The 15,223-nt window shown below is 35.3% G+C and overlaps 1 protein-coding gene across 6 annotated transcripts; it reads left to right on the plus strand.

Annotated features, from left to right (window-relative positions):
* The first annotated feature begins 67 nt into the window (after nt 1–67).
* On the plus strand, nt 68–13,980 carry LOC117321995. 6 transcript variants are annotated; one of them, XM_033876676.1, is made up of 13 exons: nt 71–137; nt 1,079–1,198; nt 2,949–3,013; nt 4,101–4,487; nt 5,648–5,885; nt 6,231–6,514; nt 7,095–7,294; nt 8,340–8,682; nt 9,111–9,379; nt 9,701–10,150; nt 10,326–10,449; nt 10,849–11,098; nt 12,464–13,980. In XM_033876676.1, the coding sequence occupies exons 4-13, from the start codon at nt 4,116–4,118 to the stop codon at nt 12,787–12,789; spliced, it is 2,856 nt and encodes a 951-aa protein (XP_033732567.1). In that variant the 5' UTR covers nt 71–137; nt 1,079–1,198; nt 2,949–3,013; nt 4,101–4,115; the 3' UTR covers nt 12,790–13,980. The 6 variants fall into 6 exon arrangements, with proteins under 6 accessions (XP_033732573.1, XP_033732567.1, XP_033732570.1 ...); XM_033876679.1 differs by having other exon boundaries at nt 2,949–2,987; XM_033876680.1 differs by lacking the exon at nt 2,949–3,013.
* The last annotated feature ends 1,243 nt before the right edge of the window (nt 13,981–15,223 follow it).

A 15,223-nucleotide genomic window follows, 5' to 3' on the forward strand; every position in this document is an offset into this window, starting at 1 on the left:
AGGATTGCTTGATCATATTTTATTACAAAACAGAAATCTTTGGCGCAGCATTTGTAATCGAATGCGCCATTTGCCTGTCAGGAAAACATCCGGGGACTTTTGATGCCGCAAGAAGAAGATGCCGACGATTGAAAACCGTAATTGTCAAACCTATTATTTATCATGCTTATCCAACATATTCATTAGAATCAAATGATTTTTTTGGTCACGATGAACGATATTTGATATTAACAACGGAATGCGAGGGTATAATTTGTGCATAATAGATTTGCCGACTAGGACGAACAGGATAGGGTCCTTGGCATAAAGTGTTGACCTCAGAGGCTCTGTTCGAACTTAGGGCCTACATCAATTTAAGAAGTCTAGTCATGAGGTGATATAAGAGATCATAATTTTGTACTTCAATATTTTTTTTATTGAATACGAATATTTTTGTCTGAAACTACAATGATCTTGCGTGTAATTAAATACAATTAAATGCACTCTTTTTTTAACAAGGTTCTCTGGTTTTCACACCTTCCGGAAAAAAGGAGAAAGATTTCAGATGCTATAAGATCAGTGTAAAGTGACTATTCAAACAGGAGTTGTGAATCATAAGCAAAAGAGGTGTAGATAAATGTCAAATATATCGAAATCCAAATTTTGATGTTTTGTACCTGATTGTAAAGTACAAATTTGTCTCCAAAAATTAGGACTGTCTCCACTTCCTGAGGAAGTTCCTAACCTGTTAAAGTTGTTCATTTAATGATAGTTTTGGGTCCCTTATTATTATGCATCCTTTGAGTTTACAAACTGTTTTTTTTTTTACATGTGTTAGCATTTAAAAGTTACATTTAAATTGATTTAGTAACATATTACTTTTTATAAGGATCCCATTGCCATATTTCAGGACACTATAGTGTTAGTATCTGAAGCACATGTATCTCATCACTATTTGAAGACCTATATTGTATTTCATGTAATTGCATTTGCATTGTTGACATATTCATTTTCTACTTTTTTATCTTTTAAGCAGATGTGATTATGTCAACACATGGATTAATAAATAACATGAACCGATTTCAATTTTTACGTCTAGGTTTGGAGAAGAAAGATTGAGATCATCAGGTGACCTTTGAACTTGGAGGAGAGTTGTGATATAATAAGAAAAAAATATATCACAGTGCCACCTTGTGTTGAGATACAGGAACAATTTCAGGTAACTGCACCAGACGAAAATAAAATGGTTCCAGTTGATAAGAGTCCAACATGGCATTTTGCTGCTGCTTATTATAGCAGATGTTGAAGAATATCTTTTAAACTGGAATTTAGCTATTTTCTCTGGTTCAGTAACTTTTGTGTAATTTGATATTAGTTTTTCAAAGCTGTCCTGTGAAATAACTACATTGTAATGTTTATGTGTGATTTATATAGATATCATTAGATGGGTATATAGTGCTATTGAACTTGATGCCATATGCATACATTTTTCCAAAATAAAAAAGGCAATGTGTGAGACAAGTTGTTAAAAAACCACCAATTTATGTGTACTATTTATATGAAAGTTATTGTCATTTTACAGTACAGATAGTTTAAAAGGTTGAAACTGATTTTGATACAAATATATGCCTGTAGTATATTTTTTTATACAATTTTTGAAAATCTACATAGATAAGGAGATTTGGTTTTGATATCGGGACTTGTTTCTGGCATAGAAGACGTGTTTCAATAACAGTTAAAATTTTCTAAAATCTATTTTAATTTGGTTTGAATATTTTTGTAGTAAAGTTTCAGAATGTTTTCACATGTATGTAGTCTTATATGACATTTGAAAACATCTGAACACAGGACAGCTCTGAAACTATACACCATTACATTTTAACATCATGATCAAAAGATTTGAATCAACTTGACTGTTTTACATGTACTGGACATCGTATTAGTTTGATAAAAAAAATCAATTTGAGGATCTCATTCAATAGATTTGATGTAAAAGTATTTGCTGGGATAACAATCATTAACTTAATTAAGTGGAGCTTTGTCTTCATATTTTGCCTAAATTTTGTTTTTATACATGATTGTTTTGCCAACCCTGATCTGACTAGAGTGTATACTTTAGACACCGAACTTGACAAGTATTGACTATTGCAAATATGTCTGGTTATAAAAATGCTAAAAAGTCTTCCTCTGAAGTTTTAGATTCGGTAATGACATTAATTTGACACATAGGTCTTTTCATATCTACAGAAAAAATAGAAATATTTATAAGACATACACTTTAATTGTATATTTGACACACAGTATTGAAATTGATTACCTGTTGATTCGTATGTGTTAAATTGTTAGTGACACCTGCTGCATTTTCTATTTGTTCACTTCATACTTTTACATTTGGTGTAAGCTAATAATTACCTTACAAAGTTTGTGCAAAGGTGAAAGGCTTGTTTCACATTTCATCTAAGCAAATCAGGTTTTGTTCTCTGGTGGTTTAAAAAAGTGAACTATGTACTACAGTATAAAAATGAGGTACTTTACAGTTAAAAGTGTTAGATTTTGTATCGGCCACTTTAACACATGTTCGATGGAAGTTTTAATCTACCGATAGTTAGCCATTAAATCCTGATTTATAACTGGTACATAATGTAATCAATAAAAAAGAAATAAATGATATCTAGATGTAAATTGAGATGTTATGGCATTATGCTTGCATATTGAAGAAAAAATATTACAACAGATTTATATGCAGGTGATCAATGGTTGTCTTATATTAGTTATAAGTGCTGAAGCAAAGTAATTGGGATGCTTATATACATAAGAATATTTAAATTTTCTTAATCAAAATCACAAAGTTTCTGGTCTAGCTTTTGTACATATGGTAAGGTTATTGTGCTTACAACAATAGAATATGAAGTGAGGAGATGAAACTGCAGCCAGTGTTTCTGTTACAATTTCCTTATTTTTCTGTCCAGGTTCAGCTACAGTGGAAGTGAAGTCGGGGTTGCCATCTGGTGTGTGAATCTTTCAAGAAGAACAGGTAACTGCACCAGTGAATGTGCTCGTTCTCAACCATAGCATACATAGCGCAGCATTGTATGGGCCAGATTGTCAATGTTGTGAGGCTTGTATACATGGGAGCAGAGCTGTGCTTCACTGGCGCAGTACAATGTTTCACACCCCTTAATGCTTGGGACACAACAAACATAATTGCTGGAAATTCAAGCACTGTATGTTGTACACTTTGAAACACAGCATCAGGCATTTATCTTGACTAGAGTTATGAATGATCGAGAATGTGTAACCAAACAATGCTTGAATTTGTTGTTACATCTGGTGTGGGTCTTAGTATGTAATATGTGTCACAAAACTACGTATATGCAGTAAGTATGGTATTCACAAGTGTGTTGTAGTGGATTTGATACCCCTTAATTTAGGTTATATAGGTAAAAGTTTATGAAACAAACATGAAATTTTGATCCAAATCCAAGGAGGACAAATTTAACCATTGTATTTAGTGTGTATAGTAATATCTGATACCTTCTAAAGGGAATTAAGCATGTCGATGTTTCTAAAACTGACCTATGTGGCATGTACAACTCCTAGGTCCATATCAAAGGTCAAGGTCATAAAAAAGGGTCAAAAGTCTGCTCATTGTAGCACTTGTCATTACATATCATAAAATCCTAAATAGTATTTTATTGGGCTTAATAGATAGGTAATGTATATAAGTGCCATGTAACTCATTTCTGTACCATTAAGGTCAAGGTCACAAAGTAGGTACTCAAAGTCATAGTGATGTTTGTTCCATTACATCTAGATTTGGAGTAGAACTGAATATCATAACAGTACTTCACAACTGTGTCTACCTAAGGTGAAGCTCAAACAAGTATTTAAAATTCTTGTTTAAACAAAATCTACTGAACATGTTCATAATATCCTATTAAACCTCATTATAAAATCTAAGGATTTTTGAGGAACTTCACAGTTGTATATATTGTAGATCATGGGTCATGGTTGAGCATATTTGTTGCTTTGCAGGACTTAAGTTTGCATGCATTGGTTATCCTGCTTTCCTAATCTATAAGTGTAACAGAATTGATATGAATCTGCTTCATCTTTTATAGAAATAAAGCTGTACCATGGTTGGACAGAGGGGAAACCGTGGTGGTGGACGAGGGGGATCCTGGGGAATGGAAACAGACATGGGAGCTGTGGGTGGAAGCATGTTGGGAGGATACAACTCCCAGATGCAGGATGATACTGGATTGTATGGTCAGGGAGGGAAAAAACGCACCTATAATGAGTCCCAAGATGGCTACTCCGTGCCTAATTATTACGAAAACAGTTCTACTGATCCATATTATCGTGGATTGGATCCTCCTTCATCACGATTTGTTAAGACTGAGACTACGCAGCAGCCAGACCAATATGCATCCTACTATGAGAATTGGGACTCCGGCTATTACAACCAGGGTAACAATTCCCAGTCTGGTGGCTACTCGGACTATAATGTAAGTATTATGATGGTTTTTTACAATTTTATTTCCATAGAAACCTAATGTTGATTATATGACTTATTCAGATTATAGTTTATAACTGTGAAAATTTGATACTAGGACAGCTATGTATCTGGTTCACCTCAAGGAAGTAAGGAACTGATGGTGGTAGCTCAAAGGAGTCAAATTGCCTTAAAATTTCAACAATCATCTTCTCCAAACCTAGATAAATTTGCAACATGCAAATACTTTTCTTGTTGTAAGGTTCTACCAAATTTATTTACTGTATACCTGGTAATTTTCGCCCTCGTTTAATTTTCTGCTATTTTCGCCTTTTGATGATAGGGCGAATTTAAGATGAAGGCGAAAATGTCAGGCCTGGTTGAATCAAATTAATAATTTTGTGAAGAGCGAATTTAAAACGGGGCGAATATGTTTTGTGTTGCTAAATGGCGAAAATAACCTGGGCCGAAAATTTCCAGGTATACAGTATTTCATCGCTAGAATACAATACTCTCCAGTGTTAAATATGAATGCTAGATTTTGTATAAGGCAGTTTTATTATTTTCAACACAGAATAGTTGTGTTTGTGGTGTTTATAAAATAATAATAAAAAAAACTATATCTGCATATCTTTGGTAACGTTAAGGCCCTCGGCTAAGGCTTAGGTCTCCTGTTGCAGTTATGCTCCCTTTTACTATGATTTCAGAGTGCATCTTTGACAACCATGTAAACTTTTTGAAACTTCACCAATTTTAGTCAGCACATACTGAAGTTGTGCACCTGTAATACATTTTTGATGCTAGTGTTTTTATCAGAGTTATGTTCTTTCCTAGATGTTAGTAGACAGAATTTTATCAGAACAACTTTTCATATAGTACAGTATTCTTCGAAACATTTCAAGATTTATGTTCAGCCATAACTGGCACACCCTGAAGTTATGCATCTGTCTACTGTTTTCATTTGCATGCATACTTTTAGAGCAGTTAGGCACATTTTCCAATGTCTGTAGTCATAACCTTGCTGACTTGCCGTTTTCTATCCTGATTGACGAGTGTTTTGGGCAAAGTGGGAATCAGAATGGATTAGGAAGTGGAATATTGGTTATCCATTCTGACAACAATTTTGGTTGTTATTACAGTATACATATATAAATATGTTTCATTATTTTTTAGGCTTCCCAGCAACAGTCATCTGGAGGATACAATCAGTCTTCAGATTTCTCTCAAGATATTGACTTCCCCTCCAAGTCCAACTTCAGCAAAGTCTATAATAAGAACCAACAAACCTGGAGCAAGCGAGGTGGTGGGGGTCGAGGAGGTAGAGGGCAGCAGCAACAGCAGTCATGGGGGCGAGGCCAGGGGATGCGTGGAGGCCGGGGAAATAACCGAGGAAATCAAGGCGGAATGATGGGTAAGGCATATTCATGAGTAGCTCCATTTCAGCCAGCCATCAGATAGATCATTGAAATAACCAGTTGTTTATGATCTGTCTTTCCGGAAAACATCTTACTGTTATATCTTTAGAACTTTGATCCCTAGCTTGGTAATGTGCAATTTCAATTAGAAAAATTGGCCCATAGAAAGAGTACCAGGAATGTCTCTTTGGTGTCTGGCTGTGCATGGTCAATTTTGAGACTTGTGATATAAAACCAATTAACCAAGACAGTTATATCGTGTTTTGATATCCAACCTGATCACTGTTTCTTTGATTGTGCATTTATACTTTCTAATGTTTGTCATTAATGATTTGATTTAGGCAAGAGAGGCCAACAAAAGCCTGGTTTCCCTCCTCAGAAAGCATTTACTGGGCCCATGCGTGGAAATAAACGAGGGCGTGGAGGTAGAGGGGGAAATGCTATGGTGCCTCCCATTCACAGTCTAGCCAAAGTTTCTGTCCCGGATGTCTCAAAGATGTCCATCGCAGAGAAGATCAGGCGGTTCTGTCTCTACCTGCAGGCAGAAACCAATAAGGTCAATTCCATACAGACAATAGAGAATGCATTGACAGGGAGTAAGCTAGGCCTGAAGACAGAGTATGAGGTAAGCTATGTCCTCTACCAAATATCCATTAACCTTATGATCAGAGCTGTAAGATACTGAAATTGCCCTTGTCACAGGCTGTAACAAATTTTCAAGTTAGAACTATCTAACAGTTTGGTTTCAGATGTACTGATAATTTCTTCACATGTTTTTAACACCGGCTGAAATGATTCGTTTCTAATTCATCAATTGTTTATAACAATGAAAAAGTTTGGAAATATTTTGAAGCAATTTTCATAATAAAAATAAATTTCAGAATTAGTATTCAAAATTGTTTTAAAGCACAAAATTTATGTTAAGTGTTTTAATTTTGATTGGCAGGTAGTCAATGCCATGATTAATATTTGCTCACCTACAATTATGGCTCAAAGTTATTGACCAAATGCTACTCAGCATTGTCAATTTTCTTCAGACTGATGAAGAAAAAATAGACAAAAATACCTTGGTTATCTACCAATTTCAGTTAAAAGATATGCCAGGTTTATTTGTGTAAAGTACAAGATATCTTACGATTCAGTAATTAATACAGCAACCTTTAAGAATGAAAGTTTCCTAAGTGTACATTTCATCTGCTGAACAGGTAGAAGAGTTGATGCGTGTAGCTGGTCGTTGGATGTATACTGGCTACCTAAAACTGGACGGCATCTTTTTGACACGCTCAGTTGGAGCCAACAAAAAGGAGGTCAAGCATGACGTGTACACAAAAGGTCTGGAACTTCTCAAAACAAAGACTGTTGCTGAAGTATTTGCTCTCAAGGATCCAGGAGTGGAGGCAATCAGGTTTGGATTTTATCTTGAATGCACATTTTAATGTTCTATGATTTTACATACTTCCTTAAATTATTGATACAAAGCTGTATCAGTAGCATACATTATCTGAAACAGTGTTCAAAGCATTGATATAGCTTACTTAAGCATGATGTCAATATTTTTCTCTTACTCTCAAATAATAAGCTTATGCTGTGGTGCAACATCTTTTGTCCATCTGTGTGGTGTCAACTTCTTCTCAAATACAAGATACCCAGGGTCATGGTATAGAGCCAGTAGCATGCTGGGATGAATGGCTATCAAGTGTCTATTCAAATGAATGATTGACTTTCACGGTTACATGGGTAAAATTTGTAAAAGTCATTAACGTCTTATGAGATAAATGCTACCAAATTCCTTAAAGATTGGGGTATTGATCACATCAATTAATACTGATCAGCTTTAAAAGTCACATGGATCCAGACTTCTAACAAAGTCTACACATAATTACCTGTAGAACAGGTGAGAAATATAGACCCATGAGACTTCTGTGTTACACTTCTGTGAATACAATCCAGATTTAGCTAACATTGACAGGAGACAGCAACACGATATAAGTATAAACAGGTCAGTGCTATTAGTCAGTCAACCATTGTGTACAACTTGGAGGAGTACCTTGACATTCACTCTTCCAAAGTGTTATAGACTTCATAGCCTAGTGAGTTCCATGATTATTCAGACGAAATGTTGTTCAAAATCTGTGTAACCAACTGATGATACTATATTGACATTATGAATGATATTCAGTTGTAAAAAATTTCACAATGCAAGCACTAGCACACTGGCAGGTTTAAAACATTCTACAGTTTAGACAATAGTAATCATTCTCCAGCACTGCTATGATTTTTAAAAAAATCTGTCGAAGTTTGGTGAATGTGAAAACTGAAGGTCATAGGTTGTTAGCAATGTTCTGTTTTGTTGATATTTGATTTAAAATGTTATGTACAGAATTATTATTTGTATGTGTACTATGTACATGTAGCAGGTCTAAGAAATCTAAATATCTGACTTTTTCCAGATCTGAGCTTACCAACAGTCTTGAGGTGAAGAAGGAAGGTCTAGGGAAGACAGAATCTTTACAGGTAGCCAAGCAGGCTATGGAAGAGATGACCAACACATTCAGTACCAAACATGATGGCTTTGATAAGTTGATGACATATCTGCGCCAAAGCTCCAATCTGCCTGAGTCACAGATCTCCTGTATTGAGCAGGGTATATCAGCATCTCATTGTGGGCTCACACACTCGTTTGATGGCCAGATGGTGCGACTTCCTACTGGTAAACTCTTCTTCAGAGGTACACTAACGATCGCTGAAGTTGTAATTGCCGTTGGAACAGGCTACAAGAAAAAGGATGCCAAGGTATTGTCAGTTTTATGCATCACAATCTGTTAAATATAAGCCTCAAATTAACCTCAGGTTTGAGGGTTCAGAAAGTACTGCAAATATGGCTAATTACTACAGTTAAAATATTACCAAATTAGTACATAGATTGTCAAGATATTTAGAAATAATATTTATCAAAGGATTCTAAACTCATAAATATTGTATGAATACACAATTTTTTGGCCAAAAAGAGAAAAGTATGCAAGGTTTCTTATATGAACTGTAAGTTCTTTCTTCTTCACCATCTTGTTTGATTGGACACCATAACATTTGAGATATCTAGAATAAACCATTAACTGTATATGGTTATTATGTACAGGTAAAGGAAATATAGAGAATAAAACATGGCATCATTTCATGTGAAGTTAGTAGTATGTATCCAACAACTTATGTACTGTTACTAGGTACAGACATACGAAAGAGCTTTGGAGGCCCTGAGGACGAAGACGATGGTCCAGATCCTTAAGAGTGTACCAGAGGCAGAGACAGGGACTGGAGTTGTCCAGGAGAAGGTGCCACCAGTTCCAGAGAAGGATCGTAGTAGCCAGACACTTCTGGAGAAGATGACTGAGATCACACAACTCATTAAGGAGGCACAGTTCCGAGAAAACAACATCAATTATCTGGATGTTACTGCCATACACCTAGGCTTTACTCCAACCTGTATATACAGGTGTGTATCTTAATATATCATTTTCCAATTTTCTGTCAGTTGTTTCTATCTATGCTAGTCTTATTTCACTAAAATTAATATTGGAATATTTAGTAGTTCCATTATATGAACAGTTTTGCAGTCTTATTTCACTAAATTTAATATTGGAATATTTAGTTGTTCCATTATGATATTGTTTATGGATCTTTGCATTTTATGGATAAAGCCTATTTCATCCATCAGATACATTTTTGCAGTCTTATTACAATAAAATTAATACTGAAATATTTTATAGTTCTATTATGATGTTGAATAAAGCCTACTTCATACATTTTGTTGTAGAAAACTTGAGGCTGAAGGCAACAAGACCATGATCTCCTGTGAGCTGTACCTGGACAGCATACTGATATCAACAGGTGAGGCTGAACGCCGCAAGGAAGCCCAGGTAGAGACCTACAACAATGCCTGGGATGTTCTCTGTACTACAGCACCTGACTACATCCTGAAGGAACACAAACGCCTCAAACCGGGAGAGCAGGACGACCCCAGCGTGATGGATGTGTGGGTCAAAGGCTCAGGTAAACCTAATGCTAATACCAACATGCCAGGGCTCAAACGTAACAAGATGGATCCCAATGAGGCTTGGAAAACTGTAGAGGTGATTGTGTTAATGGAGCATGAGGACTGGAGTTTTGATCGTCAGAGGCAGGCCTTCTGTATACTGAACTACAGCTCTACCTTAAATGGCATGCTACTACAGTGGCAGACCGAGCATGATGGCAACATGTTCAAGTAAGTCTTATTTGTATCTCCCATTTCCAATCACTCAATTCAGCCCATTGTTGACATGCTCAGTTTAAAAAAAAATCCTGTTAAGGCCTGTAGATGGTATATTAAACAAACTAGAGATAAAGACAATAGGAAATTGTATTATGAAGCCAGTTCTATGAATACACTCTATTTGCAGGTCCACAATAAACCTACAACACAAGAATATTGGGGAGGCCTCGGCTCTGGGAAAAAATACATCCAGGAACCTTGCTGCTGCATGTGCTCTCTTCAAATTATATGAAACACAGGATGTCATCAGGGTAGGTTTTTTTCAGTGTCTTTAAAAGTTCAAAATAATTATAACTTCATGTGTACACCTAAAACCTAAGTACGTCCTCATTATCATACAGTATTCTGTTTCTGGATTGTTTAGTCGTTTTCTAAATTTGTACATGTTTTGGTATTTGTGTAATTTACGAGTGTGTACACTTTGATGGCAGCACATAACATTCTGCAGCAGCTGAATTCTTGTTTATTTTTGAAATCTGAAGTAAAGAAAGATTAACAAATGAAAATTATGGTATATATGTCATATCAGGTATATTTATATATTGAACTATTACCAGTTGTTAGTATACAGTGGATGGGAATACGATTTTGATGTCCACAGCAGGCGATGTTCTATTAGTCTTGTTATTTATCGAAATGTTCTTTTTCAGATTTCACGACGAGATGATACAAAATTATGGGTGGAATACTCAGAGATTAAAAAGAAGGCAGAAGCTCTGCGAGTGGCAAATGGGGCTCCAAAGGAAGAGGAAGTGGATACTCCTGTAACTACTGTCACACAAGGAGAGGGGGAAGAAAAGCCATCTGTCCCTGCCAACAAGTGGGTCATCCAGGTGGCTGAACAGATGATCACACAGCACATTGCCAAACAGACACTCGAGGAACTCATCTTTGGGCCAGGTTAGTTGACAGTAGTATTTGGGAAATATCACCAGTTTTTATCTCCCCTGGCAAAATGTACCTGTGAGCTTATCATATGGTGTAATGGCACATCATTGAATATAATTTGATGATGATAGCAAGCCCCTTGGTCAATATGTTTGACCAGTAGGTAGATTTGGAAGTGCTATAAAGTATGAAAGTGACATTAACCTAACATTTATCATTGACTCAAGGTTAAAAGCATCAAACATGATAAAAACCTAACAAATTGAATTATCTTTTTAACCTGTCATCTTTCAAATCTTTTCTTCATAAAACATGAAATCATACCAAATATCAACTCATTATAATTATAAATCTTCAACACAAATCAAAGGAGGCCAACTTGCAGGCATGCTCTTCCTTGAAACTTCTAATTTTGTAGTAGCATGACTTATAAGTTTAATATAAGCAGTTGACGGTATATGTCAAAGTTTTGGGTATCAAAACAGTTAATTTCAGTAAATTCAAATGATAGCAATAATCGCCATGGATTAGGAGTCCTAGTGAATGAGTCAACAGAGAAAAGGGGGAACCATCTAATTGTAATATTGTTATAAACATATCATCCATCAGTCTAACTGCCTATTTTATAGTGTGCGATAGTGATGAAAATATTTGTATGATATAGCTGAATAAATTACTGCATGATACAGATGTACAGTTACTGTTGGCATGACTATCAATCAAGAAATAGCAGAAAAAGTCATACTTGCTTAAAATGAACAATTTCATAATTGAGATGCACAAAAGATTTTTTGGTTTATGAAAAAGTTACATCAAGCATTTAATTTTCTGCCCTTTTACTCTTGTTCTATTGGTTCAGGGTTTACTGGTATTCATTCATTACGGGAGAAAAACTGTAGGTGCATTTTAGTTGTTATTATGTCATTTAATTGTTGGATAGGGACACATCTTTGCTGTAGGATTTAATATTTTAATATTTATGGAGTATATCAGTAAATTGATTACTGTAAACGTCGAAATTAACGTGAGGGGGAAATGTATGCAAGTTATGCAGCGTTCTTTTGATCGCAAAAATTTCCCCCATGATTATTTGGATATCAATGTGCATAATCTCGAACTACAAATGGGTAGATCTATCGCGAAAATTACCCCCACGCGTATAGTTTACATGTCAAAAATCGTGAAATTAACCCCACATAAACATACATGTATATACATATTGTATATAAAAATATACATGTATATACATATTGTATATAAAAATATAACAATGATTAGTTCACCAGTAGTTGCTGTTAACCCCCTCCCCAGGTATTTCTCTAAAATCAGATAAGTAGCCTGAATTGTTTTAACCATTGCCTGTTGATTTGTGGACAGGTATGCCATTCAGCGAAAGTAAAGAGGTACGACAAATTGCAAGGAACATGGATCTGAAACATGACATCCGCCAACTGGAAGGCCAGTCATTTCTCATCATACATAAGAGGACAACTCCACAGGAAATGGTCAAGGTACTTCGGGCCAACAACTCCCAAAGTGGCAAGTACTCTCTTGTGGACAAGACCACACTGCCAACTTACCAGGAACTCCTTCCAGAGATAGAAAAACATGAGGCCATGAGGAACACTGGCAACACCGAGGGTACAAACAAGAAGAAAATTAAAAAAGATAACGTACCGGTAACAGATGAGCAATTAAATTGACAATGAAACTCTAGTTTAAGGATAAATTATTTGTAAACAACAGAAAAGGATCAAAATATAATTCAGTTTAATTCTGCTTAACATTGTTGACATTGGAAATGTCTGATGTTTGACTCAATATGAAATGCCAGTTCTGTAATCTCTGATATTCGATAAGAATGAGATTTTGAGCAACATTTCATGATGGATTTAAGTAGAATGAAAAGTTGTATGACTTGATACCTGACTCCCACCATCCACATCAGTTACTTTCAGTCTTCTACGGTACAATTTATTTTTGAATATCCTTTGCAAGTTGATATAAAATACTTTAATCATCCTTTAGTATCCTTTCATTGGAAGTCTTTTGAGCCAACAGTTGATGGAAAGATTGTAGGAGTTTGTTTGGGTCTTGCATACTATCATGTTCTGTAGCTCCTGTTCATCTTCTTATGGCTGATGTCCTTGTAATGTCCTGTCCAGGCTGTAACTTTTAAACTATTAAGATAGCATGAATGCAATGATATTTATAGGTCAAAGGTCAAACAGGTGCAAAAGTTTTCCATAAAATTTTGTTTGGGCTGTAAATTTTTGTGAATTTTTAAGATTCCTTAAAGGAATATATTTTGTACCTGTATTATTTAAAGGTGTCTATTACGGTCATGTTGATAGGGTATATCAATTGCACAAATCTAGTTTAACTGAGATGTGTTGTTGAAATAACAGTTTGGTGGGGGAGTAATATATTATTTGGATATTTGTTTCTCTTTGTCTAGTTGTGATCAAGACTGGTAGACTTGCTCGTCACACACAGTTTGTACAGTTTGTTGTACATGATTAGTATTACCATGCCACAGAGCTTGTCATACATACATGCATGTAATTCGTGCTGTCAAAGTAAAACTATAACACTGTAAATGATCATATTTTAGTGGTTATCTTATTTTAGCGGTAATCATGCTAGAAGTATTGCACTGAATTATGATTGCATGTATTACACTTCAAATAAACCATTTCTATAGCAGAAAATGCAGGTGAACAATTCATACAATGCGCTAATTTCAGAAAATTTCATAATGTGCTAAAATTTGAATGCGGCAAATTTATTATATTTACGATATGTATGGTTATAATATATTGTACTAAGCTTCTGTTTTAAACATTATTTTATTATATAAACTGTACTGTAAGATTTTTGATAATAAATGAATGATTGATAAGATGTGTTTTTATTATACTTACATATATCATTGGCTTTAATATCCATTCTGAAGGGATGGGGCATTTAATCATCATTAGGACTGTCAACATTTTAAGATTTTATCCTGATAACAGTTCAGATTTCTGTACTTACTAATCCTTCCTATTTGGGAGGGATATTTACATGGAACTTTTACATTAATTATGCCCTCCATGAAATGAGGGGCCATATAGTGTTACCCATGTCCATACTGTCCCGATGCAATGTAACTTAGCTAATATCAGGAACTGCTGATGTAATCCGCACCAAACTGTTTCTGGATGTCACGTGGCAGCAGGGTATTATGTCTTACAGAAATGTTCTAGTTATCTAGATATTTTTAATTATCAATGATTTCAAAATTCTATTATTGTATAGAAAGAGTAGCTTAAGATAGAATGAAGAGCAGTTTGAAATGCTGAGTGTTAAGGTGTTATTTTGTCAAAAGGAGGCCCATATGTATATGTGTATTTACCTAAGATTTGAAAGTTTGAAGGTGCACAGTATTGTGTATGGAAATGCTGACAAGCATGGATTTTTAGGTCATCTGACCCGAAGGGTCAGGGTGACCTATAGTCATCATGCTTTGTGCGTCGTGTGTAAACTTTTCATACAAACAACTTCTTTTCAATAACCAGAAGTCCCAGGGTGCTGATATTGGCCCTGTAGCATGCTTGGATAAAGCCTTTCCAAGATTGTTAAAATGGATGACCTTGACCTACTTTCAAGGTCAAAGGAGTCAAATAGGCTGAAATGTTTAATTGACTTCTCAATAACCAAGAATGCCAAGGACTTGATATTAGGCCTGTAGCATACAGTTGTCACTGTGTTAATAATAACAGTCCAGTTGTCAGTGTTAATGATAACAGTCCAGTTGTCACTGTCTTAACAATAACATTCCAGTTGTCAGTGTTAATGATAACAGTCCAGTTGTCAGTGTTAATGATAACAGTCCAGTTGTCACTGTGTTAATGATAACAGTCTAGTTGTCACTGTTAATGATAACAGTCCAGTTGTCAGTGTTAATGATAACAGTCCAGTTGTCAGTGTTAATGATAACAGTCCAGTTGTCACTGTGTTAATGATAACAGTCCAGTTGTCAGTGTGTTAATGATAACAGTCCAGTTGTCAGTGTGTTAATGATAACAGTCCAGTTGTCACAGTGTTAATGATAACAGTCCAGTTGTCACTGTTAATGATAACAGTCCAGTTGTC

Source organism: Pecten maximus, chromosome 2 (assembly GCF_902652985.1).
Source record: "Pecten maximus chromosome 2, xPecMax1.1, whole genome shotgun sequence".
NCBI lineage: Eukaryota > Metazoa > Mollusca > Bivalvia > Pectinida > Pectinidae > Pecten > Pecten maximus.

Excerpts from the sequence above, each read along its gene's own strand:
- LOC117321995 (XM_033876682.1), top strand. The coding sequence starts at position 4,116 with ATGGTTGGACAGAGGGGAAACCGTGGTGGTGGACGAGGGGGATCCTGG. Across the intron at positions 5,886-6,230 it reads AAATCAAGGCGGAATGATGG|GCAAGAGAGGCCAACAAAAG; the intron begins GTAAGGCATATT and ends GATTTGATTTAG. Across the intron at positions 7,295-8,339 it reads CCAGGAGTGGAGGCAATCAG|ATCTGAGCTTACCAACAGTC; the intron begins GTTTGGATTTTA and ends GACTTTTTCCAG.